Consider the following 26,086-nt stretch of genomic DNA (forward strand, 5'->3'; position numbering starts at 1 on the left):
AAAAATGAGCACGTTAATCCATTTCTCAGTGTGTCATCCTGATCTTTCTATTTGGGGTTTGTGTTTGGGTTTCTATTTACATCTAGCTGACTTGTGAAACTGCTGAGTCAGACTCTCACCGCCTGGGAAACGCGTTTCTTTACCTCCCACAGACACAGGTAGTCCTCACACTGACCACGCCCTCTACCAGGTGAGTCAAATCCACAGCCAACAAAGCCAGGCAGGATTTCACAGCTCGCATCTTCTCCAAAAACCAGGTGAGATGTTCGACTTTTATTGTTCGCCTTCACCTTGGGAACTATTATCAGACGAGAATGTGATGGCTGAAGTCTGTAGTGACGCAGGAGGTCGTCTTGTTATACAACAGATGATTTCCCTGTTGGCGTTTGAGGCGCAGGAGCTGTCAGGGCGTTCTGAGGTGTGTTTGAGATGCTTTGTTCGACCTGTAACTACTGTTGCCTTTGGGTGGTGTCGGAAATATTTGGGTTACTTAACGGGGAGGTAAACACCCTTCAGAAACAGAACGTTAGATAGTCAGGCTGAGTGTTCATGAGTGGTTGAGATGTTTTGTATTTATGTGAGCTAAATAAGTAATATTGCATGGGTCCATTTCTCGTTAACGCGTAGTGTATTTATTTATTTATTTATTTGCAATTTTTTGTGATTGTATTTTATTGTTTTTGCGCACTATTTCATCTAGTTTGTCACATTTCCAGATGAATCAGGATGTTGACACTAGAGTTATTTTTTATTTTTTTAATTGATTGATACTTGTGCCAACACGTGGGTTTTAGTACGCTGACATATTTTTGCTAAGTGACTTCGATGAGCAGTAAACATCTTTTCTAATACCTTCTGTTTTCCTTTATGATAATAGCCCTGATGTCTCAAATACATCACAAATGCAAAGGCTTCTTAGTTCGTCCCAACAAAAACTGCACTCAAGAACATAATCTAAACAGTATTGTCATCTAAAATCTGACCAAATTATACAGTAAGATGAGTTATAACTGTATTCAGCGAACTTAGCATACCTAGTAAAATAAATGTATACAGTATATATACAATGTATGTATATAAATGAAATATCCTTAATGTGATGTGCAATTTTGCTTTCCAGAGTCTTTTTATTAATTAAAAATAAGGATAAGTGTTTATTTTCTATGTTTTACAAAACTGTACAAATGTACAATTTTGAGGTACTTGTATTTTCCTTAAGTATTTTCAAATTTGGCCACTTTAAACTATTGTACTTTTGACTCCACTAAAGTAAATTATAATTGAATATGCGTATATATCATCTCGATGTAAATAGATTCAACACCACTTACCACATCGCAAAAGAAAGAAAGACAGAAAAATAAGTGCTTGGGTTGCTGTGACTCGAAAGCTGTGATTTCTGAACTTTGGAGGAGCTCGTGAACGCCTCCTGTGTGCAGATGTTGTTGTATGCGGGTGTGGTGAAGTTTAAAACTCCTGGGAATGTCGTGAACGTGAAGGAACCTATCTGCTGCTCTTCTCATGTTATCTGGTACAAAGTTGAGGTGAAGTGTCTCTGAATTTTCTCCAAATCATCGGTAGGTGAATATCTGACGTCAGCGTGATTTAAATACAGAGTTTTAGTCACTTGTCAGCTATAATTTATGATTTACTGTCCGTCTAACTAGCTCGTGTATTTTTAGCTTATAACCGTTAGCTAACGTCAGCTAAAGGTTTTTAGCCTGTAAGCTAACGTTAATGTTCAGAGCTGAGTTCAGACAACCGGCTCCAGTTAAAAGAAATGTGTAGTGTTTTACTTCTCCAAATGAGTCACACAGTAAGTGACCACTGTAACTGTAATCTGTATTTCTTCCTGTATTATGTACTGGTATGTTTCTGCTGTGATGACTGCTTTCATCAACATTTGTGAACTAATTTCAGACTGTAAAGCTATAATTAAGTGTTGAGGAACTTAAAAAATACCATGTTTTACCCTCAGATATATTCCATTATTATTCATTGTATTGCACACTGCTGTTTATATATTATTTCAGCTACATATAAATATCATACAGGTAAGATAGATATAAATATGATGAATTGCTGTTAACCCCTGAACTGCATGTGCATTATGTTGGGGTTTTAGTGTTGCAGACGGTCAGGAAAATCATCTGGATATTTGTGTGTGAAACAGCTGGAATATTTAGCATTTCCCAGCAGTCCGGATAAAAACAACAAAAGACAAACAAAAACGATTGTCAAAATTGTTGCTAATTCCTTTTTTTGGTGATTTATTAATCAGCTTATGCTCTCAGTTCTGGTGGTCTTACCTGAAGTAAAGGTCCTGAATGCATCCTTCATTCAAGAGGAAAAGAGAGATTACGTAGATTTGGCTGAAATAGTAAGTTGGCAACACTTTGCTTTCTTGAGTCAGAGTCAAGATTATATAAATGTAGGTGAGCCCTTGAATGGGTCAATAAAAGATTAAGTAGACCACAGTTTACCCACAAGAGATTGAGAAAGGTTGAGTGACTCAGATCTACTGAAGTAGGTAACTCTGACTAACGAAAATCTGCTGTCGTACATGACATATTAAAACAGCAAGGTTAACTGAATCCTGAGCATTTTTGCCAGAAAAGTGAAAGGATTCCAGCTCAACAGTGATGGCCAGTGTAGTTGACCCGAATGCAGTTTCACACAGAGTGGTAAAACAGTACAGTGATGTATATCATTGCACTGTTATGCTTCATCTTTGATTCTGTGCTCATATCCCAAAATGCAAATGACAAAGGACATAGAGGAGGTTGCCAGACATGGCAAGAAATGGGGGACAGAGCTTGCAAAAGAAAATGAAAATGATAAACAAGCTTTGAATCTTTGGAAGCAATGCTCCTCCTTTATGCTGCGTTCATGTCGATCAGATGGATGGTGAAGCTGGAAAAGATTCTCTCAAGTCCAAGACTGGTGAGCATTCACATCCTCAGACAGCTCAAGATGGTTGTGTGACTACAGAACTGGTGATGTAAAAATGCTATGCATTGATAATCTAATACCATATTCATGAAATTATAGTTTCAATTCACTAAGTGATAAACTCTGGCTAATGTGAGGCATCCATGTGTGTTTGGCTTTCAGTATTCAGTATTGTTGTACCATGTCAGTTATATAAGAACTTTCAGTAAAGTCAGCTTTCCAGATTTTGACTTGGAAGTTATATGGTCAGACTGTATAGTCAATTCAGAATCTACTAACAGTTTGCACAAAACTTTGAACCACAATGATTTCTCACCTACTTACTGAACAAAACAGACAGTCAATAAATAGGATGTACAAGGTAAGTATCTAGTATTGAAGTCGTAAACATCTGGTCAGAGTTAAATGGATTGTTATTAATAACACCTGTGCTTTTCCTGTTATGAAATGTCAAAAGGTACGCTGTGAAGAACAGTGGAAGTTACAAAGTTGTTTGTCTCTTGCTTCCATATGGTCCATCTGTCATATATATAGACTTAGTGCTGTATCATAGGTGACTGGACTTGTTTCAGTTTCTTGAAGACGTGTCACCTCTCATCCAAGAGGCTTCTTAAGTTCTAACTAACTGGAGTGGAGTCCAGGCTTTCAACCTCTGTGTGGGAATGTCCTTACAGAGTTGTTGAGGACATGTGTGACCTCTGAGTTTCAGAGACATTAGGGCCACTTGTGGGTCTTGACCCAATAGGCCTTGGTGTGGGTTGCCAGGGCTAGTTGAGCCCAGGTGTGAATGGTTGTTGAGCTGTCTGGGGAGGGACCTCAGTACTGCATTCTAAGTGGCTGACAGGTAATGTTGCAGGCCACCTCCTCTGTTGGGAGATGCCCGCTCTAGTTTGACTTAGATGGATTAATTTACTCCTCTTTACAATCACAAAACAACACAAACCTGTGATTGGTCATGTTTACACGTTTTCTCTCTGTTTGTCATTCTCTCAGGAAGGATGGAGGCGTGTATGATGAAGCCAGATGTCAAAAAGAAACCAAAGCCGGTGAGAATACCTACAGCTAACACAAAACACTGAACTAACTCAAAACACAGTCTGAGTATTGTCATTTTATTTTCGCATACCAACTACAGATGTAATTATAACCTGCTGTGTCATATATTATACGGCACACACTCAGTTATCTTCTCTGTTCACAGCCTAAACCACCTCCAAAACCTGCAGAGGTACTGTGATAAAGCTTTGATTATCAATGTTACCAAGTCAGTCATGAGTTTGCCTGTTTGCTGAAGTGTTTGAACAGGACTTGAGGATGTTTTTAGGGGTGATTTCAGGATTTTGAAGCAAAGCAGCACACTCGAGTAAACTATCTTTACAGGCGAAAAGAAGTGACCCAGAGAGACATGAGAAACCACATCCTCTGGTGCCTCCACGACCGACAGACTCTGTAAGTTGTCTCTGACCTGGAAGATGCTACTGATTTTTTAGAGACCAACAGTTTTTTGTCTGTAATGTAATTTTTTTTAACAAATCTAGTTATTAGTCTTGTACTGAGCCGGTGTGGTGGGTCAGTCTTTCTTAAACTGGCGACAGAAAAGTGTTTTGCTTCAACGTATCAGAATGAAATGGCTATAAAATAAAGTTAAATTGGCTCCTTACAACCCTCACTTTCATGTATTTTGTTGCTTACTTTTTACACTGGTTGCACTGGTGCACTTAACATTTTCATTTAGGCACAGCAGCATATCATCAAGGTGAACCCAATATTAAATTTAACTTAACTTATTATTATGTAAATGATTATAAACAGGAAAACAGAAAAAAATACATATTTTTGTCTTCAAAGCGAGCCAGGTACACTGCTGTGAACACTGAAAATGTTTAGTAGCACTTGGCAGACTTTACGGTGCATGTGCACCCTGGCGCTGATGGGTGTCTGTTTCCACTTCAAACATCTGGAACAACTTAAGTCAATTAGGTAGTCTGTGTTCCAGTGGAGAGGTTTTTGTTCACTCTTTGAAGATAAACTCTGGGATATTCAATAAAATTCTTACTCTGGCAACACAAAACTATAACTAAGTTTATTGAACAATACTTATCATTACTGTTAAATGCAGTTTTAAAAAAAAAAAAGACTTGAAAGAAAAAGCATCACTAGTGTTTTTATTCAAATATATAGTATCTTTTACAAGAGGTGTAAAAGACAAAGGAGAGGAAATGAGAATGAGAATGGGCCATTTAAGATTTGAAAGCAAATCAACTTTTTGTGTTTTCTGTGCAGGAACTGAGTCATACACAGTACCGCACGAAAACAGCAGCAACAGCAAACAAAGAGGTACTCAACGTTCTTTTGAATTGCCATTGTTTACATTTTACTACGATGCATAATCGGGAAACACAGAGATTTTAAAGAGGGGGAGGGTGCTGTGGTGTTTTTAAGGCTGATACCAGGTTTCTATCATACCTCTGGTTCAGATCCGGTCACGGATGGGGCTGAAATTTAAGATCATTTTGACTGTTGATGAATCTGTTGACTTCTTTCTTTTATTGATCAGTGGCAGTTGTTTAGTCTATAAAATGCAGAAAATGGTAAAAAAATGTCGATCCGTGTTTCCCAAAGTGCAAGATAAAATGCTCAGATGTCAGACCCTTTTGTGAATATTATGATGCCGTCATGCAGCGGATACATCTAAATAGTCTGATACCATTTTTAAAAAGTGTTTGGTCCCCTCTTCCCATGTGTATCAGGTTAAAGAACACTTGAAACAAAGGGAGACAAAAGTGAAACTGGATGAAACTCCCGTGGTTCCACCCAGACCAACAGACCAGGTACAGTACGCTCACATACTTTAATATCTACTAAAACACATCCATGCACTGAACTTTATCTTAAATATGAATCAGGAAGAATCTGTAGTTATGTGTTAGAACAGTTTACAGTAAAGAATTGAACAAAGCTACACAAGGTTTCATTTTTCTGTTCCTCTTCAAAATATCTGTTTTTGTTCCCTCCTGGGCTTTTACTGTGTGTGTGTATGTGTGCAGGAAATGAGGGCTACAACCAGGTACAGCCAGCGCAGGAGTGTACAGGCTGAGGACACACAGGTATACACACACACACACAGACAATTATATCTTGTTCCTCCTCATTTATTTTTGCTTTTAAATAAAAACACGCTAAGGTCCTTCCTCTTCCTCATCAGAGCTCCAGAACAAATGACCAGTCAGACGTTCCCAAAGATGAAGCAGACTTCATCAAACAGGTATTCCTTTTGGAGTCAGAAACTTTCAGCTTGGACTTAATTCAGTATCGAAAAATAATCGTGTCATTGTGTCAACAACAGCAGTCACTTCCAGGCAGACAGCTGGCAGTTGATTTGCACTGTGGAGATGTGTGATACCAGCAAACCTGTCTTTTTCCATTTGGCATTTTCAGTCGTAACCGAAATGTTTAAAGACATATTAAAACACGATGGTCCGACCTGTCTGATATTTCTGTTCGGCTGTTTTGCTAGTGTCTTTCATATCTACCCAGTGACATCTGACCTAACTGTTAGTTTGGGTTAACTCAACCTTTAATTTTCTTCAGTCCAGCAGGTAAATAAGGTAAGCATTATTGTTAATGAGATAAGAAACCCTAACCCTAACCCATAAAACATGCATTTTCAGATTAATTAAATGTTCACACTTCGTTGATCAGAGAATGAGGGCTACAACCAGGTACAGCCAGCGCAGGAGTGTACAGGCTATCATGAGAACAGCTTTAAGACTTAACCTGCTTTAATTGTCCACATTAATGCTTGTTTCTTGCTCCTTTCCGTTTTCTCTCCCAGCAGCGTTATCTGCTTCCTTCATCAGCCGTAATTTTTATAAATGCACCAAAAAACACACCTTGTTTTTAGGATTTTTTTCACCTGCAATTCTGTTGTTGTAGCAGAAGGTAAACTCTGTGTGGAGGAAGCTTGTTGTTAATAATGTAGCCAATAAACCAACGTACACCATCATGATCAGTGCATTTACAGGAGGGATGTGTTGCCGGAGAACGTCTGCCTCACTCTGTCTTCAGAGCATGTGTGACAGTAGACAGGATGGAGGAGCGAGGGCGGACTGTCCGGAGTTTTTTCATCGGATAGGGGGGAAAAAAAAAGAATAAAAGGCTAAAATGGGTTACCAAATATACTTTGGCAGTCATTAGTATACCCTGGTGTTCAGCCAAAACTAAGTATATGTGTGGGATACACTGTTTATACACTGTCTTCATCTTCATATCCGTGTGTTTTGTTGCAGAGTGATCAGACGGTCCTGACTGGGGTGTTTCAGCGGAGCCGAAAAGAAAAAACAACTACGTTCACTGTAAGCGATGCACCTGCGGCTCTTCTCTGCACAAAACATTTAATTATTATGCATTTTATTCATTTTAGATTTTGGAGTAGGGCTGTGTTGTGGCCTTGACGCCACCTTTTCTTATAGTGGCACACTTTTTGAGTTAATTAAACTGCCGCAGCCTGACAGGCTCCTGGTGGCAAACGGGTGTGTGTGGGTGTGTACACAAATGAACAATAGGCGTGTAGTTAGACAAACCTTAGGAGTGTATCAGATCCCGCTAGAATGAGTCAGTGTTGTAATCCATCAGATAAAAGAGAATGTTATAATTATCAAATAGAGGAAAAAAGAGGCACTAAGTATAAACATGTCATGGGAAAAATGTAATATACACAAAACTATAGAATGTTTTATAGACTCTCTGTGCAGCACCATAGTTACTGTGTTTTAAAGCTGAATTTTTTTCATGATGCAGGTGTTGAATCAGCAGTTATTGAGTTTATCTGATTTTTTTTTTCTTCATCAGAGTTATGTGTTCGATGACTCTGACAAAAAGGAAAAAACTGATGATGTTCCTGCCAAACAGGCTTCTGGCAGCAAACCGGTATGTGTGCTTGTCTTTGTATCTTTTTGTGGACAGACATTGTCTTTCAACCAGTTTTGTGAGGACATTTTGGCTGGTTCTCCGGACTTCAAAGGACTGATGGAAGGTTTTATGGTTATGGTCAGATCAAGTTTAGATCTGGGTTAGACATTTAGTTCTGACAGTTAAAGTTAGGGTAAGGCAATATGCATTATGTCATTGAATGTCTTCACTAGTGATGCAGATCTGTGGTGTGTGTGTGCATGTGTGTGTGTGTTTTCCACTGTTAATCAGCTGGTTTTTGACATGTGACTGTGATCTAACAGGGCGGTCTGAAGGGAGTAATGAAAGGGTTGCAATTCAAGTCGTCACCAAAGGTATGAAACACCGTCTGCTTTGGTGTTTTCTGCTGGTGGTGGCTGCAGTGTTTTACAGAGTTTTTGTTTTTTTTAACATGGAAATACTTGTTCTTGGGTGGTGGTGGTGTTGATGGTAGAGGGTTTCATTTTAACTTGTTTGTGAACTTAGACATTCCGGGTTCACAACCAGCCAGGGACCTTTGTTGTCTGCCCTTGACGTTCTAATAAAGGCCCCAAAAGCAGAAAATGTTTATGCCACTGTTGATGTTTCAAACCTACAGTTTCACAACTTGACAAAGTGACATGTGTGACTTATGAGTCAAGTATCCTTGCCTCAGTTTAATTTGTTGTTTTCAGAGTGGTTCAACTACTTATTGTTCCTTTTTAAGAATTTAAGTTTGTGAAAATTCTTATTTATCAAAGTTATTTAAACCTTATAGGACTTTTGACACATTTTATGTTCCACTTGAAATAGAACCTATTGTATTCATGAAGCAGCAGTAAAGGAATGATGATAAGTTGACTGGAAGCAATCAGATGATCTTAATGAAATTTTAAGCATCTGTTTGATTGATGTCCTCTCTTGTCTGGTTGTTTTGATGGAAAAAGTACAGGATGATCATATTGTGCTGAAAATTATTGTTCTCGAAGGCCAGCAGAGAGCCGAGTCCAGACCCGAGCGCAGAGGAAGCAGCCTCCGAAAAGGAACAATCTGTAGAAAAAAACAAGCAGGAGAAGAATGTGAAACCCAAAGAGGTAAGAGATTAACAACCGTGTCTGACTCTCTTCTCTCATGTTAACACGCTAGTTCTGCTTTTTCAGAACAAATTAGAAGTGACAGGGGAACAACAAAGTGGATAAGTATTCTTTTGAAAATGAGATTATTTTAAAAGTTCACTTCCTTTTAATGTGCAAACGACACTAGAGAAGCCACATAAGATTAATTCTATATTAACATAAATTTTAACAGTGCTCAATTGCGCAACAGTTCAGTTTCTGTGAGGTAAACATAAAGCCATCTTGTCATTAGATGAGTAGACATCAGATTTTTTTCTCAATCTGTATTTCAGGACATAGGAGATCTGATTGCTGGAATGTTCCGGAAATCTCCCAGAGAGAAATCACCGTCTCCAGCAGTGACGGTAACATCAACTCTTCTGCTCCTTTTCTGAACGTTAACTTTCACTGTCATCGTCTTGTTGCCTTACTTGTTGTTTTGCTGTTTGCCAGGTCAGCAAAGCTGACTGCGATCCGGAAGATAATGAAGAAGCAGATAAGAAGAGTTCCGAACAATCCCAAGTAGGTCTCGTTTTATTGGCCTTATGTTTCTGAAGCGTTCGTGATATCACTCACCCATCTCATGGACCAGCAAAAGTACTGACTGTATTGGCTGCCACTGGTGACATGACAGCTCTCCAAAAATTAAGCAAAATTGCTTCCTGGTAGCTGGCTGCAGTGAATGGGGCATGAACCAAAATAAATACTCAAAGTACATGTCAAATAACATTTGTCCAAACATAACTTCTGTCATTTTGAGTAGGTGGTTCTGATAAGTTTGTTTTGAATGACTTATTTGAGACATAAAAATGGCATATGATATCATGTGGCAGCAGAGCCCCGCTTGCCACTTAGGCCAAAGATGTACTTGCTTTTAACAACGCATCCGGGTATGCACGAGTCCTGCGAGATGTGGAGTGTAGGTCCAGTATGGGGACATGTCAGCAGCAGGGACAACAACAGAACAACAAGCAAACGTATGCCCTCTAGTATCCTCCAGTAAAACACATTGTATGTAGGCACTTATGTGACCATCTATGTTAACAATTCAGCCAGTTGTCTATGTGAACATATGGTTCTAAGCAAGTAAATGTCCGGCCTTAGTCAGGTGGGTGTATATGAGGTATCTCAATACTAAGCTCCACTGTCCTATCACTGCTGCGTAGACTTTTGTTTTCCATCTGTTTTGCTAGTGAAGCTTAATTTCACCAGACAGACACATAGAAGACTTATGATTTAATCAGAATTTCAGGTGTTTTGTTGTATTTTTATGTGTGTTATCACAAATGCAAAAAGAAAAAAAAAGCATAAATAATTACTGTTTTTCACATTGTTCATAGGGAAAAGGAGGCTTGTTCTCTGGCATCCTTAAGAAACACAATAAAACAGCAGACGAGGCACCTGCGCAGGTGAGTAAGAATGGCCTCCTCTTTCTTAGAATACAAAATGAAGATCTGTTGATACTTTTCATTATTTTTTGGTGTGTTTTTTCATTTTTTATTGTTTTTTTACATTTGCGTTTCAGGACAGTCTGAGTGTCAACAGTGAGCTGTCTGCCAGCAGCGACAGTCTGTCTGAAAGCAACAGCAACAAGGTGAGCAGCTCTGCGTCACAGTGCAGATAAAGTTATCTTTAAGTACAGTGTACACACAGATTAGCAGTTCGTCATGCAGAAAAGCCCCTCACTGACCGGAGCTTCACCCAAATAGATCTTCCATAACTGAGCCTTTGCTTTTGTCTGTTTCAGGAAAAAGGAGGAATATTCAGCGGGATGTTCAAGAAGTCTCCGAAACCAGCAGAAGCTGCTCAGACTGATGAGGTGATGCAGCTGAAAACTATTTAAATAAAGACAGAATGGTCAACTCGTTAGTAAGATCCAGTGGCCTGATGCTCACATTGAACCGGTTCATTTTATCTTTTAGGACCAACAGGCTCTACAAGAGAATTTGTCAGGCAGTAATGATAATCTGTCTGAAAACACAAAGGTGAGCTCAGTAGTTGGCTGTGAAGTGACTGGATTATAACTGCAGCATCATCATCGTTATGATTATATAACAGTCACTGACGGTGCGAATCAATCTGTCTGGTGTCACCAGGAGAAAGGAGGAATTTTCAGCGGGATTCTCAGAAAGTCTCCCAAGCCTCCAGGAGAGGGAACGCCGGGGCAGGTAGAAAATGTTTTTGCACACATTTTAGACACTCTAGTTATCACTGAAAATGTTTCAGACTGCCTTGTTTTTCACCCCTTCAGAAAAAGTGAATGCAAGTGTAAATAAAAGGAGGTTCAGGGTTTTGAACATATTAATGATACAATGCAAATGCCTGATAAAAAATGGAATGTAGTTAAAATGTTTGGGTTAAGTGAGTTTCTTATGTACAACAGTCATGTTCCTACTTAAAGGATTCAACAAATTTGGGGATCCTTTGTGGTTTTGGCGTTGTTGTCTGCTTGTTTGTGAGTTGTATTAAACGACAACAAGAAAGGACAGATTGATGGTGCAAAGTCTTACTGTCCATCTGTTGCAGTCCTCTGATGCTCTTTGTAACTGCCAGACTCTTCATAATTTTAAATACAGAATTGACATGAAAGAGAAAATGTAAGAGAGTAAATAAAAAGATCAGAGAGCAAGAAAATTCAAACTGAACACTTGGTGGATTCTTGTTCATTGATCAAACAACTGAGGCGTCGTATTGTTCTTTGTTTTTGTTTCAGGATAAAGAGTCGCTGCAAACGGACCCGTCAGACAGTAATGACACTAATGAGAACGGCACCAAAGTAAGGAGCCCAGATTGACTGGGTTGATGACAGGGGCTGAATCTTATATTTACTTTCAACCCTCCCCTATATTTAGAAAAAAACTGCGACACCGTCATTGTTAAAGATGCTTTGTTACATACATTCAAAATTATACTTAAACTGACAACTTTTATACATATTGTTATGAACTAAATGTTGATTGCACAATGTAATGGCTCTAGAAGATGATATTTTGTCTGCTACCTGGCACAAAATCTCATGAGAAAATGAAGAACGACTGATGATCCAGTCATCCTTTTTAAGGTCAGTTTGATTATTCAGTTCACTCAGTCATGGAAACAAAGAGTTTGGAGTTCGCATTTGACAAAGAAAAGGAAAGCAAACTGAACTAGTTTGACGTGAGGTGGAAAATGAAGCCCTGATAAAGAAACAGGATGTGCTCTGTGCCCTTCCATGAGCAAAAAGAAAAAATTACATGAACCTTCCCCTTTTCTGTCAAACTCACCACAAGGAGATTTTTCCAAATTATCCAAACTTTAATTATAAGTTTGGAACTTCACATTCTTCCTTTCAGTGTCCAGAAAATGAATTCCGATTTGTCTTTATGTTTCAGGAGAAAGGAGGAGGAAGTGTTTTCAGTGGGATGTTCAAGAAATCTCCCAAACTGTCTGAGGCCCCCCGACTGAAGGAGGTAAAACTTTATATACTCAATGTCTGCGATAGCATTTGTTGTGCAGTAAGATCATCATATGTTTTTTGCATCTCTGTCAACATTTCAGAAGAAAAAAGTCTGTTTTCAGCATTGTGATGATGCATTTTGCAGCTAAGGCGAGAGTTTTTTTTTTATTCTTTATTTTTCACAATCAGTAAAGGAATGATTGATCACTCAGTTCATGAAGGAACAAATCAGATTCAAAATCTCCTAAGCCGGAGATACATGATTGTCACTGGACAGGAGGGTTATTACAGTCCACTGCTGCATTCGAAGCCTTGAATGTAAAGAGCTGCGGACTCCTGCTTTAACCTGTTTTGTGTCAGTAATTGGATCCCTGCAGTCAATATCCATGTCCACACAGGTTGAGTAACATTTTTGTTGTGTTTAGGAGGCAGAGACGTTACACAGTGAACTCTCTGCCAGCACTGACAGCCTGACAGAGAACAAGGTGAGTCTTCATGATGGAAATGACAGTGACGGATCCACCCGCGCACCCACAGAAACTCCATGAGTCACCGTGACTCACATGATCAGCAACACTAATGTGGGAAAATATCTGCAGCTCTGTCGCTGGATAATCTTCAATCTGGAATTCAAGAAAATAAGTTGTCAGTTTCATTTAACATGTTTTCTGCTCTGTGTAGGAAAAAGGCGGTTTGTTCAGCGGACTCCTCAGAAAGACTCCAAAAACAGCTGTAGAGGTACACTGACTCAAATCCAAGTTTCTTTGCTGTCAGGCAGACACAGAATGGAAACACCATCTAATCCAACCACCTTGATGGTTTCAATGTCAATGTCATTCCTACAACCTCATTTGCTGCTTGTACTCAATTGAATCACCCATCTTTGCTGCTATGTTTAGAAATAACAAAATAAATGGAGCACAGCTAAGTATGTGTGGCAGTGTGCTCAAATGCTGTAATGTAGAAGTTTAATTGAAATTTTTACACATTCTTCTACAGATTTTTTTTTTTTTTGTAACTCTTTCCTGTGGAGCTACTTTCTGTTTCTGACAGACTGAATTCTTGTTTCAGGAGAATCTTTCGGCACAGAAAGAACTTTCAGCCAGCAACGACAGTCTGTCCGAGACCGCCAACACCAAGGTCAGTTTTTGGTATAAAAGCACACTTTGTCACTTCATTTGAAAGCTGATACATTAAGAAATTGAGCAGGACATCTTGTTCCAGTTTCCATAAACAAATCTGATAATAGTGTTTTTGTGCAGATTTCCTGAAATGTAACCCCAGGTTGAACAATGGGGAAAAATGAAGCACTGAGAACAAGAGAGGCTGACATTTTTTCTTGGGAATTATTTTGTTGTTTAGAACAGCAGGACTTACGACTAGAGCTGAAACGTTTAGTCAACTGGAAATTATTCTGCAACTACTTTAATTAGTTTGTGTCATTTAAATGTTTAATTGTTAAATAATTTTTAAATTTCAAATGAAAAGTCAAAAAAATGTCAGGTGATGTATTTATGTTCTGTAAGCACTTCAACTGTGTTTCAGGAGAAAGGAGGTGCGTTCAGTGGAATATTCAAGAAGTCATCAAGACTTGCAGACGGTCATCACACTGAAGATGTAAGAAGTGGCTTCTCTGTTTTTCTGTCGCCATCCAGTCATCCCTTTAGAAGTCTTGAACTTTAACTCTTTAACTTGTTTACTTTTCAAGCTGCATATTGCCAAAATGTCATCAGAGTACACTGAGTACACAAGTGACTTGAAGGCTGCTTGTTTGAATCCCAGAAACAACATGAGTAACTTATTTTAAGTTAACATAAGGTTTCTTCCAGGACATGGTTTGGCCTAGGTAGCAAGCCATCCAGATCTGGAAATGATGTAATTCTTATCACCTGCGCTTTAAATGCTTTAAAGGAGGACTCTGTCCATCAGTCCAACAAAGTTATAGCAGCAACATTTAAACAAAAATGGATCAAAAATTGATGTACCAGAATCAGAGATGCTGTCTTCCTTACTCCACGTTTTCTTCTTCCTTGTCTAAATCTAATGCATACATTATCTAAAGTCTAACTTAAACACTGACGGTTTGATCAGAGATCCAGATGTTTTATACTGGTGGCATCTAATGAAGCCACGAGCTGCTAAGCTTAAGAGAGAAAAACAAGAGCTTTTCAGACCTCAGTAGCCCACTTCTGTCTAACTCCACACTGCCAGATTTTTTTAATTTTAAAACTTGTAGTCAAGACTGACTTAAGTGTCACTTGCTGTGATACTCCCGCAACACCTCTAAACAAACATAAATGTGTAATCTGGGCAGTTTCCCTTGAATCTGACATGGTAGCAGTAAAAGAGCAGTAAAAGTGCTTGGTTCCCCCACACTGTTACTGATGACATGTCAATTGTCTGTAGTGTGTCAAAAGCTCTGATTGATTTAATCTTTTCTCAGGAAAAGCAATCAGAAGATGATGAGCTCTCAGGAAGCACTGAAGCGCTGTCCGAGAACAACACAAAGGTGAGTTCTTTTTGCACATCATTTAGAGGCCAGTCCTGACTAACTGTAAGAGGGAGCCCTCACTGTCTGAACATGTTTCAGGAAAAAGGAGGAATATTTGCTGGAATGTTCAAGAAAGCCCCCAAACCTGCAGAAGCTGCTCAGCCTGAGGAGGTAAAAGTCTAATTTACTTCATTATTAGCCTGTCTATTAATTGTTTAAATAAAATGCAGCTCTCGATCTTCATATATTAGTTCTCTGATACTGTTGTAAGTTGTAAAGCATCGTTGCCTGTTTGTTAGCAAGGTATCTGAGAACGTTTTGAAAAGAGATTTCCTAACTTTTCTTCACATCTTCTCCATGTTCACATGAACTACTTCACTGAAAATCTGGCAAATGTGTCGCATCATTGACTATGATAATGCAAAACTATGCACGGATGTTGATTTCATATTTTCACTAAGAAATATACTGTGAACCGATAGGTGCCACTCAAATTACTGCCACCTTTTTTATCAATGTAACGATTGAAATAATGTATTCCCCACGCAACATTTTTATAACCTGATGACTTTTAACAGGACGAGTCTGCTGACAAAGAGCTCTCAGCCAGCAATGAGAATTTATCAGAGGGCAAACAGGTCAGTGAGTTAAGTCCAAGATGAGTAATGAGTTTGAGTTGTAAATGCTTCGAACTCTCTCAGCCCATCATGAAGCCTTTTTTCTGTCTTTTGTCTGTTTCATCAGGAGAAAGGTGGAGGTTTGTTCAGAGGCCTCAACAAAAAGCCTCCTAAAGCGTCTGGAGAAAAAACAGAGTCACCGGTGAGTTAGTGTTTCCTGGAAGTGCCATTAGTCTCGTAACTTCAACAAAATTTTCAGCTGTTTCATTAAACATCTGTTTCTCTGTTTCAGGATGCAGAGGCTCGGAAAGAGTTGTCTGCCAGCAACGACGACCTGTCTGAGAATAACACCACTAAGGTGAGCAGCATAATGTGACAAAAAACATGCAGATGAAATGTCTTCAGAGGGAACGTTCACTGACACCAGATTATTTTTCAGGAGAAAAACATTTTCAGCAACATGTTCAAGAAGCAACAGAAACCAGCAGAGGGCGCTGCAGCAGAGAAGGTGCCATGATGTGATATAATTGACTGAATCCATTCGGTTTATTGAGCATGGATGTTAATATTGTAATGAACTGTTTTCTGGCTTTGAATTCAGGAGCTGGAGGTGAACAGTGAAAGTCAGATATCTGGTAGCTGTGAGAATCTGTCTGATGCCCCAAAGGTACTTTTCGTTCTTTAAAAACACTCTTTTCTCTGTTTTTCTGTCTTGGAGTCTCTGTAGTTTTATTAACATGTTTCTGAATATTTTCATTTGAGAGAAATAACTCAAATCTGTTTTAGGAGAAAAAAGGAGGCCTGGCTGGCATCTTCAAACGATCAGGCAGCATCGACAACCTGTCTGATGAGGTCAGTGTGAACCTAGTGAGCACAGTATCTCACTAGCAGCCTTACTACAATTAAGGCACCCATGAGCAGATACTTTTACTTCTGATTATAGTTACCTATAGCATTTTCAATACATTAAAAGTTATTTTTCATAACTTTTCAACAACTTAACTTGCATGCTTTTTTTTTTTTTACTCACCAGGAGAAAGGCGGGCTGTTCAGTGGACTCCGTAAGAAAACACCCAAAGCGTCTGGAGATGAGGCGGCTGTAGAGGTGAGTGTGTGTGACCTCGGACACTGGATCACTCAGCATCATTGTCCATGTTTGTATACTGTGAAATTCTCTTTTGTCAGGACAAAGATGATCAGATGGAGCTGACGGCGAGTAATGACAGTCTGTCAGAAACCAACAACACTAAGGTACTGTGTTGCATAAAAGGAACTTCTGCACTATAAACTTTATTTAAATTCACTCTGACATGCGTAAGTTTTCTCATGTACGTTTAAAAACACATTCTTTTAATGCTGTTTGTTTTTTATTGTACTTTTTAGCTATGACACATTACAAATAAACCTGGTGTAGTCTTCAACGCCACTTACTGTCTGTCTTGTCTGTTTTCAGGAGAAAAGTATTTTTAGTGGCATGTTCAAGAAGACTCAGAAACCAACAGAGGGGGCTACAACGGATGAGGTGCAGTAAATGACCCTTTAATGTTCAAAATGTATTTCTGTTCGTCTCTTTTTGATCTTTGATTTTCTCTGCAGGAGTTAAACTGGGATGAGGATAATACGTTGTTCAGTTTATTGAGCATGGATGTTAATATTGTAATGAACTGTTTTCTGGCTTTGAATTCAGGAGCTGGAGGTGAACAGTGAAAGTCAGATATCTGGTAGCTGTGAGAATCTGTCTGATGCCCCAAAGGTACTTTTCGTTCTTTAAAAACACTCTTTTCTCTGTTTTTCTGTCTTGGAGTCTCTGTAGTTTTATTAACATGTTTCTGAATATTTTCATTTGAGAGAAATAACTCAAATCTGTTTCAGGAGAAAAAAGGAGGCCTGGCTGGCATCTTCAAACGATCAGGCAGCATCGACAACCTGTTTGATGAGGTCAGTGTGAACCTAGTGAGCACAGTATCTCACTAGCAGCCCTACTACAATTAAGGCACCCATGAGCAGATACTTTTACTTCTGATTATAGTTACCTATAGCATTTTCAATACATTAAAAGTTATTTTTCATAACTTTTCAACAACTTAACTTGCATGCTTTTTTTTTTACTCACCAGGAGAAAGGCGGGCTGTTCAGTGGACTCCGTAAGAAAACACCCAAAGCGTCTGGAGATGAGGCGGCTGTAGAGGTGAGTGTGTGTGACCTCGGACACTGGATCACTCAGCATCATTGTCCATGTTTGTATACTGTGAAATTCTCTTTTGTCAGGACAAAGATGATCAGATGGAGCTGACGGCGAGTAATGACAGTCTGTCAGAAACCAACAACACTAAGGTACTGTGTTGCATAAAAGGAACTTCTGCACTATAAACTTTATTTAAATTCACTCTGACGTGCGTAAGTTTTCTCATGTACGTTTAAAAACACATTCTTTTAATGCTTTTTGTTTTTTATTGTACTTTTTAGCTATGACACATTACAAATAAACCTGGTGTAGTCTTCAACGCCACTTACTGTCTGTCTTGTCTGTTTTCAGGAGAAAAGTATTTTTAGTGGCATGTTCAAGAAGACTCAGAAACCAACAGAGGGGGCTACAACGGATGAGGTGCAGTAAATGACCCTTTAATGTTCAAAATGTATTTCTGTTCGTCTCTTTTTGATCTTTGATTTTCTCTGCAGGAGTTAAACTGGGATGAGGATAACACGTTCTATGGCAGTGGTGAAAATCTCTTAGAAACAACCACATCAAAGGTAAAAATGTGGTCCAACAAACACAATCTCAGTCTGTTTTTATTCTGTTCTGCGGCTGAATATCAACTGTTAACAAGTGTTTCATACGTTTCAGGAGAAGAGTGGTGGACTGGCAGGGATCTTCAGAAAGTCTCCAAAACCAGCTCCTCGATCGGTCGCTTCAGAGGTGACCAAGATTTTTTTTTTGTGCGGTTGTGTGTATGATTATTCATGATTGAGATTTCTGTGGAAGCGCTTGTTTAAATTTTTGTGCTAAGATTGTTTAAAACTAACCTTCAGCAAGTTCACACAGAGCTTTCTTTTTTCCAGGATCCTCTCACTGCCTCTAAGGAACTGTCCGCCAGCTGCGACAGCCTCGTAGAAACTGCTGAGGTGAGAGATACTCAGAGTCTGTGGATGCACTTGGATGCAACTTGTTTTGTTTATTTTAACCCATTGAGATCGAGGATGCCCATTTAAAAAAAAAAAAAACATTATAAAACCTTAGGCATTGTTTGAAAACACCTCCTGAAACCTGAGGCATTTCTGAAAGACGTGACAGAACTGTCAGTGTTCACTAAAACCATTATTTCTCAGCTTCTGGAGAGGAAAGAACATGAAATAAAGAAACATTTGAATCACTGTGAGAGTTGTCCAACAACCATGCCAAAAAGTTTCAGTGATAGTAATGTCTGACAAAATTCTTGTTTTGTTCCGTCTATTAATTTTATTTTAAAGGATGACCTTCCTCGATTATCGGCCAGCACAGATAATCTTGTAGAAGCTTCAAGTGCCACGAAGGTGAGATAATTATTCTGCTTGACTGTATTAGTTTATTTTCCCATTTAGAATACTTGAATTAATGCTCCTTGTTTTATTTTTTGAAAAGGAGAAAAAAGGAGGGTTTGCTGGAATCTTTAGAAGAACGCCTAAAACAATTGAACATCAGGTATGTATATCATTATTACAGATGTGTACAATCATTAGTAGTTAGCACAACTAATACTGGTCACAGTAATTATATTTGAAGTAACCCAGAAAAAAAGTAGGTTTATGATGTAGATAAATTGCCAATCTGTGAATTTAAGATGTAAGATTGTCAGTGAGGCGAATGAAAATGCTCTAAATACATAAAACACATTTAGGGATTTCATTTGAGCATTGAGAGCTGGTTAGTTGATCCCTATAGAATCCTGGATCATGTGTGTGTGCAGCTGCTAAACAATCCTCTCTGCTGCCCATTTTCTGTACCAATTTTCAGGAAAGTGCCGACATGGAGTCTCCACAAGGAGGCGGGCTGAGACGCAGTAGAACTATCAAGAAAAAAAGACGAGTGAGTTGTCATTTATTCACTGTAACATCCAGAGACACGATTATTGCAAACTGTGTTTTTTTTCTTCTCTTCTGGTTGTTAAATCCCTCTTCTCTTTTTTTGTTGTCTCAGGTTACTTCATTCCGAGTCAAGAAAACTCTTCCCAAAGTACCCAAACTTAATCTGACATCTCAGGTATCAACTGATTCCTTCTAGTTGTTCCTGAGTTACTCACTTTCTCACTGCTGCTGCATCACTGCAGAGAAACTTGGTCCTGATATCAAGTCCCATGTCACCTTTTTTAAAAAATATTTGAAAAATATTTGATCGCAAAAAAAGCCTTGAATAAAGTTTACGAACAGGTTGTTTTATGTTGCTGCTTCTTATTAACGTGCATAAGTTATGAGGATCAGTTGAAAAGGTGATTAGAAATCATGCTGGGTCATTTTTACAGGCACCCACATTCCCCACAAATATCTTTTTTCTTTATATTTCCTTACTTTATTTACTGATTATCATTATTATTATTATTATTATTATTATTATTATTATTATTATTATTATTGTTGTTGTTGTTATTTTTTGCTGAGTTAATGAGATTGAGATTATTTTTTAATCCACAGAGTTCAGATAAGATGCCTATTATTGAGGAGGCTGTTGAGCTGCAGGAGCTGAACCCAGCACAGGTAAACACGATGATGTTATTAAGTGTGTGTGTGTGTGTGTGTGTGTGTGTGTGTGTGTGTGTGTGTGTGTGGTAAATGTGATATTCTGTTCAGTTTCATACCTTTTTAAAGCATAACTGACACAATGAAAATGTTGAATATGTTGTTTTGTTCACACATTGCATCCTTGCATGTTTTGCATGATATTCGAAACTTGTAACTTATGATAATTTGCTCACTGAATGCTTGTAAGAGTCTGAGCCCACGTTAAACAGTGAAATGATTAGTTTAAGGGGCAGTATGTAAGAACTGACATATTTCTAATTATAGTATAGGTAACATGATACAATTCATGTCATTTAATTATCTTTTTCATCATCTCTAGACATCTGCAGCCCTTGAAGTGGCGACAGTTAGCATTTAGCATGTAGCTAGTGATCACTGAACAGACTTACACCTGTGATGCCAACAGGAATACAGGAAACTGTGGTGACAGTAGTTACACAAAATGACTCTTTAAAGTGAATTTAATGTCATAATGTTGTGTTGTTGTGTTTGTTTTCTAGGAGAGCTCAGTGGAGGTTCAGCCTGTGGAGATGGCATCTTTCTCCACTGAAGAAAACCCACTGGAAGCTGACGAGGTGTGTTTTTTGGGGGCACTTTCGACACTTGTAGTTTGGATTTATAATGTCCGAACCAAGAGAAAGAATTATGTATTGTTGCATTTTAGTTGTGGCCTGTTTCGGTTTTAGACTTTGATATAAAAGAAGAACATCAATGTATTTTAGGGTTTTCTTTGACAAAGTTCTCTGTTTTCAGGAAAATGATGAGTTGATGGAGTGGTGGAACACTGTCAAAGGTTTGTGTGTTTGTCCTCAACTTTAATTGGTTCAGACTAGTTAGTTTATTCACACACACGCATACATACACACTAACATGCACAAGAAATCAGCACATTTATTACTAATTCTGTCACAACTTCTGCTGGTTGCCAGGTTGGGCAGAGTGGAACGAGACATCCAATTTCCAGGAGGATGATGAGGAAATGTAAGCATAGTTTTATTTTCTTAAACACCCTTTCATTCCGATTTACACAGAAGATGTTATTTTAGCATTTTGAGGAATATTTTTTATGCTTACTGTCTTAAAAAGCATTGAAATCAGTTTCTTCCAAAAACGGCTTTAAAAGGCATTTAAAAGTCTTACATCATATTCACAAAAACGTTATTATATTTTGATGTTTTCTCTTGCTTTCTGTAGGCAGTAATGTTGTGAAATATTATTGTATTTAAAATGCGGGAGGTTTAGAGACGTAACATCAGTACACTAAAATCAGGATTGTTGCAACAGGAGGCTGTTACTGTAAATCCTTGCAGTTGGAGTCAAATGTCATAATTTCGACTTGTGCAGATGCCCTCTTTTTAGGTAGTTATGTAGTATTTGTGTTTGTGCTCAAATGATGAATGTAAATATTTTCAAGACCCCATGTTTTACTGTGTGCACATGTAGAACCTACCAGCATCTAACTTTAAACCTAACAGACACACCATCTCTTCACATCCTTCTCTGTAGGGCGATGGAGCAGGCAGCTGATCGTGTCTACATGGCCGCCCGTCTGTTCGTGCGTCTCTTCAACAATCGGGGGGCGTCCCTGCAGGGTCGCATCCTGGAGCTTGTGGCTCTGGCCGACGCTGCAGATGAGTTCCACAAGAAAACGGTGAAGGCTGCTGTGGGTGGAGGGGTGGCCAGCGTCGCTGGCAGCGTGGCGACAATCACGGGCCTCATTCTGGCACCTTTCACTTTCGGTGCGTCGATTATCGTCACGGCGGTGGGGATCAGCGTGGCGACAGCGGGCAGCATCACCTCGGCGACGGCCAACATCACCGATACGGTTCACTCCAGCATGGACCGTAAGAAGCTGGAGAAGATGATCCAGGGCTACCAGGAGGAGATCAAAGACATCAGGGAGTGTTTGGAGTTTGTGCAGGTGAGGAAATGTAGATAAAGTCAAATGAGTCACAATTCTCATTACATTATCTTACATTATACGTCAAGTGCAGACTAGACCACAACTAGAGATAAGATACCATCTTGCGTCACAGTTCTTATAGCCCCTTTCTGTCTCTGTGCGTCCTGTAGGCGGGTATGGACACCCTGCAGGAGTGGGACTTTGAAAAGTACTCTGAGAGTACTGCCAAGAAGGCGCTGAACCACAACCTCAAGCACGTGATGAAGGAGGGCGGTCGCGCCGGAAAAGCCCTGATGATCAACACCGATAAGCTCATCAGCACTGTGCAGATTTTGGGTGCTGCAGGCGGCGCCGCCAAAGCTGCCCAGGCCATCAGCGTCACCACAGGGGTCATGTCAGCGCTCTTCCTCGCTCTGGACGTTTTCTTCCTCGCCAAGGACTCCCATGAGCTCCGCAAAGGCGCCAAGACAAAGTTCGCCACCAAGATCAGGGACGTATGTAAAGAACTTCAGGATGGCCTCCTGGAGCTGAACAAGGTGAAGACGCAGCTGCAGAAGACCATGGACGGCATCGAGGTGGAGGAGTACGAGGAAATTGAGGAGGTGGAGGTGGAAGTTGACGATGAATTGGAGTCGGATCCGAAGAAGCTGGCTGAGCTGGAGCAGGAGCTGGACCTCCTTGAGGAGAAACTGGACAAGAAGGCAGAGGAGCAGCAGAAGAGTAAAGGGATGGAGAAGGAAAATTTGAAAAGTAAGAAACAGGAGGAGAAGAGCATGAAGGAGAAAGAAGAGGTGGGAAAGGATGCTAAGAAAGAAGGAAAGAAGGAAAGCAAGGACAAAGTTGAGGGAGAAAACAAGCTTGAGATAAAAAAATTAGATAAGATCTCTGACGAGGAAGTGGAGCAGAAAAATGAGACCGTCAAAGAAGCCAAAGAGGAGGTTTTAAAAGAACAGTCTCAGAAAGGAAAGAAGAAAGACAAAGAGACTGAAAACCGAATTACGGCTGGAAAAGAAAAATATGAAAGCAAGAGAGACACGGCAAAAGAAGAAAATGTTCCAAATAAAAAGGCAGGTGAGAAGGAAAAAGAACCAGAGGAAATAAAGATCCGATCAGGCCATTCAAAACAACAGGAACAGGTTGAAAAAGTACATTCTGGAAGGAGTAAGAGCAGCAGAGAGGTAGACAGAGGGATAACCAAAGAAAAAGAGGTGAAAAGTGTGAGTACGGGGAGGCGCAGGAGCGAGAAAGATCAACCCCATAAGAGTGAAAGGGGGAGCGTGCACGAAACGAAAGAGACGGACAAGGACAGAGGCAGCCGGCGAGAGGAGGAGAGAGGAGCGAGGAACTGGAGGGCTGAGGTGGCTAAAAGTAGAGACGGCAAGGAAGGAAGAGAATCAAAGAGGGAGGATCACGCGAGGAAAGATTCGCACCGGAGTCACGGAGCGTCGTCGGGGAGGGAGCGTCAGGAGAGAGATCGGGGGCACAGCAGAAAGGGATCTGACTCGGAGAGGAGTCACCACAGGAGAGGATCAGACGAGCACAGGGAGAGAGGAGACGAGAAGCGAGGGAGCAGGATCGAGAGCGCGAGGAGGCAGTTCGAGCGAGCCGGGGGAGAGAAGGAGGAGGAGGAGGAGGAGAGGGGGAAGAGGAGAGAGGACGGGGGGAGTCAGAGGGGGGAGAGAGAGAGGAGAGGGAGTGACAGAGACAGAGAGCACCGACACAGCCACCGAGGATCTCGATCGCGATCCAGCGTGCTGCTGGAGGACGGACTTTATATTTAGTTTTAAAGACGTCACAATAATCCTTTTTCAAAGATTAGGTTTAGATTCTTTTAAAGGGACAGTACACCTCAAAATCTGTAGTGCGATTTATCCATGGACGTAGTGTTTTGGAGATGTCAACAAAAGAGATATTTGTCTTCTCTGAATATATTGGAACTAGACGGCGCTCGTCTTGTGGTGCTCCAAGCACCAAAACACACATTTTATGAAATCAACAGGAAGTCTCTTTCCTGAAATCATGACTCAAGGACCTGGTTTTTTAGCAGTTTAATGCACAAAACATTTACTATTCAAGACTTCCTCGACTGAACTGGAACTTCCCGTGTGTGTGGAAATGTCACGTGATTATGGCCTCGTTCATTAAATTCATCATATTGTGAAGTTTTTGTTTGTTGAAAACTCAGATAAGACTTTGAATGCCAATAAGGTGCTTTTATCAGCTTCTGCACCAGTGTTTCTTTGGATACGACCACTAGGAGTTTTATCACTTCCTTCCTTTTTCTTTTTTTAAAAAGTGCTTTTTTGTTTGTTAGTTTGTTTTGGTGCCCCAGGATCAGATTTCTTCACAGCAAAGCACATTTGTCACTTAAAGCAACAGAACAGCTGATTGTTGAGTCACGCCGACAGGTCGCCAAATACTGACGCTTTGGACCTGAGCTGCTATCCCACGGCGTCAGTAATTGATTTTTTTTGCTTTAATCCGTAGACAGGCTGCTTGTTAACGAGTTCTGATTTCAGATCACCTTTAAACATATCTAAAACCTTTTCATGTGTTTCTAAAACATGTATTTCTGAACGGTGTCTGTTACTTTATATATTTCTGGTGTTTCAGGGTAAAACTACTTGTTTTTTGCAGTAGGATTGTTGAAGTCTGTATTGTGCCTTTTTATATGAACACACTGTGTGTATATTGTGTTGTCTAGTGGACCAGTGTTATGTCACAAAAACACCAGTATGTGAAGAGTTTTTCATGCAGTCGTTGTATCTCAGGAAGTACAGAAACGTGCTCTGGGGAGATGTACCAATGATAATCACCATTCCTGGAAATTAATCATGAGTTTTTGGTCTTTACGATCATCTGTTAGTATTTCCACTCAGTGCACTTTAGTCAGGCGTTGCCTTCCTCACGTCTGCGCTCTCAAGTTTGACATCAGGAATGACTACTTCCTGATGTTTCTGCAATGTTGTGCAATGGTACAATTTTTCTGTTTTCATCACCGGTGTCTTCTTTCATATTTTATATGTTTGTCATTTTATATGGGTAAATATTTTTTATGGTGCTGGTTTCTTACTGAACAAATAAATTGTTAGAACTACTGAACGGTACGATTTTGGCTCTCAATTTCTATCACTTCTACCACTTTTTTTTTCTTTTCTAGTATTTTCTGCTGTTCACTTCAAGAAATTCACCTCAGAAATGAACTATTTGATGGCGTAAATGTACAATTAGTATATTAAACGCATAGTAAATAATTTCTGCCGCTCGCTCAATCATAACAGTAAGGCCTCAACACATGTGAAAATATATACCGATAAGACTACGTAAGCTTGCGTCCGTGTGTTTAAATATAGGACTTTCACACCCACCCCGATGTTTTCAATTTTCATTAGCCCTCTCTCCAGGATGAAGTAAAGTGGGGCATCTGGGGATGGAAAAATACGCACAGTGTCACACCCTCTCAGGCCTGAGGAGAGCCTGTGGGTTTACAAAGGGTACGTGTGAGCTTTTTGCCTTTACGGAAATTGTTTGTCATCACGCGGTGTGCGAGCAGGTGCCAGGCTTCTGAGTGATGTCAAATCAGTGATCCCTCTGAAACACTACAATTAAGAAAGGTGAAGTTATTGAACGGGTGTGTTTTTAAAAAACAGTTCCTGGGTTCAGGTTGTGAGTCTGGAGACACTCATATAATCTTATCTTGATCTCTTCTTATCATGAGTTTCTTGTCTTTTCTTCTTAAGATGAGGGTATCTTTCAAACATTTATACTCGATGTGACTGTGCTGGTCTACACAGGAACAAGATGCTATTCATATATCGCTCACTCTAAAGGAGTTAATGGTACACAGAATGTATAATAATACACTGGAAT

The 26,086-nt window shown here is 39.7% G+C and overlaps 1 protein-coding gene across 6 annotated transcripts; it reads left to right on the forward strand.

Moving 5' to 3' along the window:
* Positions 1-5: 5 nt before the first annotated feature.
* Positions 6-25,323, forward strand: LOC119011315. 6 transcript variants are annotated; one of them, XM_037084326.1, is made up of 54 exons: positions 6-257; positions 3,946-3,998; positions 4,154-4,180; positions 4,333-4,401; positions 5,236-5,289; positions 5,703-5,783; positions 6,000-6,059; positions 6,158-6,217; positions 7,242-7,307; positions 7,804-7,881; positions 8,187-8,237; positions 8,871-8,975; positions 9,290-9,361; positions 9,450-9,518; positions 10,337-10,405; positions 10,522-10,590; positions 10,744-10,815; positions 10,919-10,981; positions 11,093-11,164; positions 11,710-11,772; positions 12,368-12,445; positions 12,858-12,917; positions 13,114-13,170; positions 13,504-13,572; positions 13,978-14,049; positions 14,876-14,941; positions 15,023-15,094; positions 15,502-15,561; positions 15,668-15,742; positions 15,833-15,898; positions 15,980-16,048; positions 16,142-16,207; positions 16,327-16,392; positions 16,574-16,645; positions 16,726-16,791; positions 16,994-17,062; positions 17,228-17,293; positions 17,413-17,478; positions 17,657-17,728; positions 17,809-17,874; positions 18,077-18,145; positions 18,220-18,291; positions 18,386-18,457; positions 18,601-18,663; positions 19,009-19,071; positions 19,160-19,219; positions 19,532-19,603; positions 19,715-19,777; positions 20,206-20,268; positions 20,814-20,888; positions 21,067-21,106; positions 21,243-21,294; positions 21,820-22,234; positions 22,387-25,323. In XM_037084326.1, exons 2-54 carry the CDS (start codon positions 3,951-3,953, stop codon positions 23,995-23,997), a joined length of 5,391 nt encoding a protein of 1,796 aa, XP_036940221.1. In that variant the 5' UTR covers positions 6-257; positions 3,946-3,950; the 3' UTR covers positions 23,998-25,323. The 6 variants fall into 6 exon arrangements, with proteins under 6 accessions (XP_036940221.1, XP_036940219.1, XP_036940224.1 ...); XM_037084324.1 differs by lacking the exon at positions 6-257 and adding an exon at positions 1,452-1,577; XM_037084327.1 differs by lacking the exon at positions 6-257 and adding an exon at positions 1,488-1,544.
* Positions 25,324-26,086: the final 763 nt, after the last annotated feature.

This window comes from Acanthopagrus latus, chromosome 21, assembly GCF_904848185.1.
Source record: "Acanthopagrus latus isolate v.2019 chromosome 21, fAcaLat1.1, whole genome shotgun sequence".
NCBI classification, from domain to species: Eukaryota; Metazoa; Chordata; class Actinopteri; order Spariformes; family Sparidae; genus Acanthopagrus; species Acanthopagrus latus.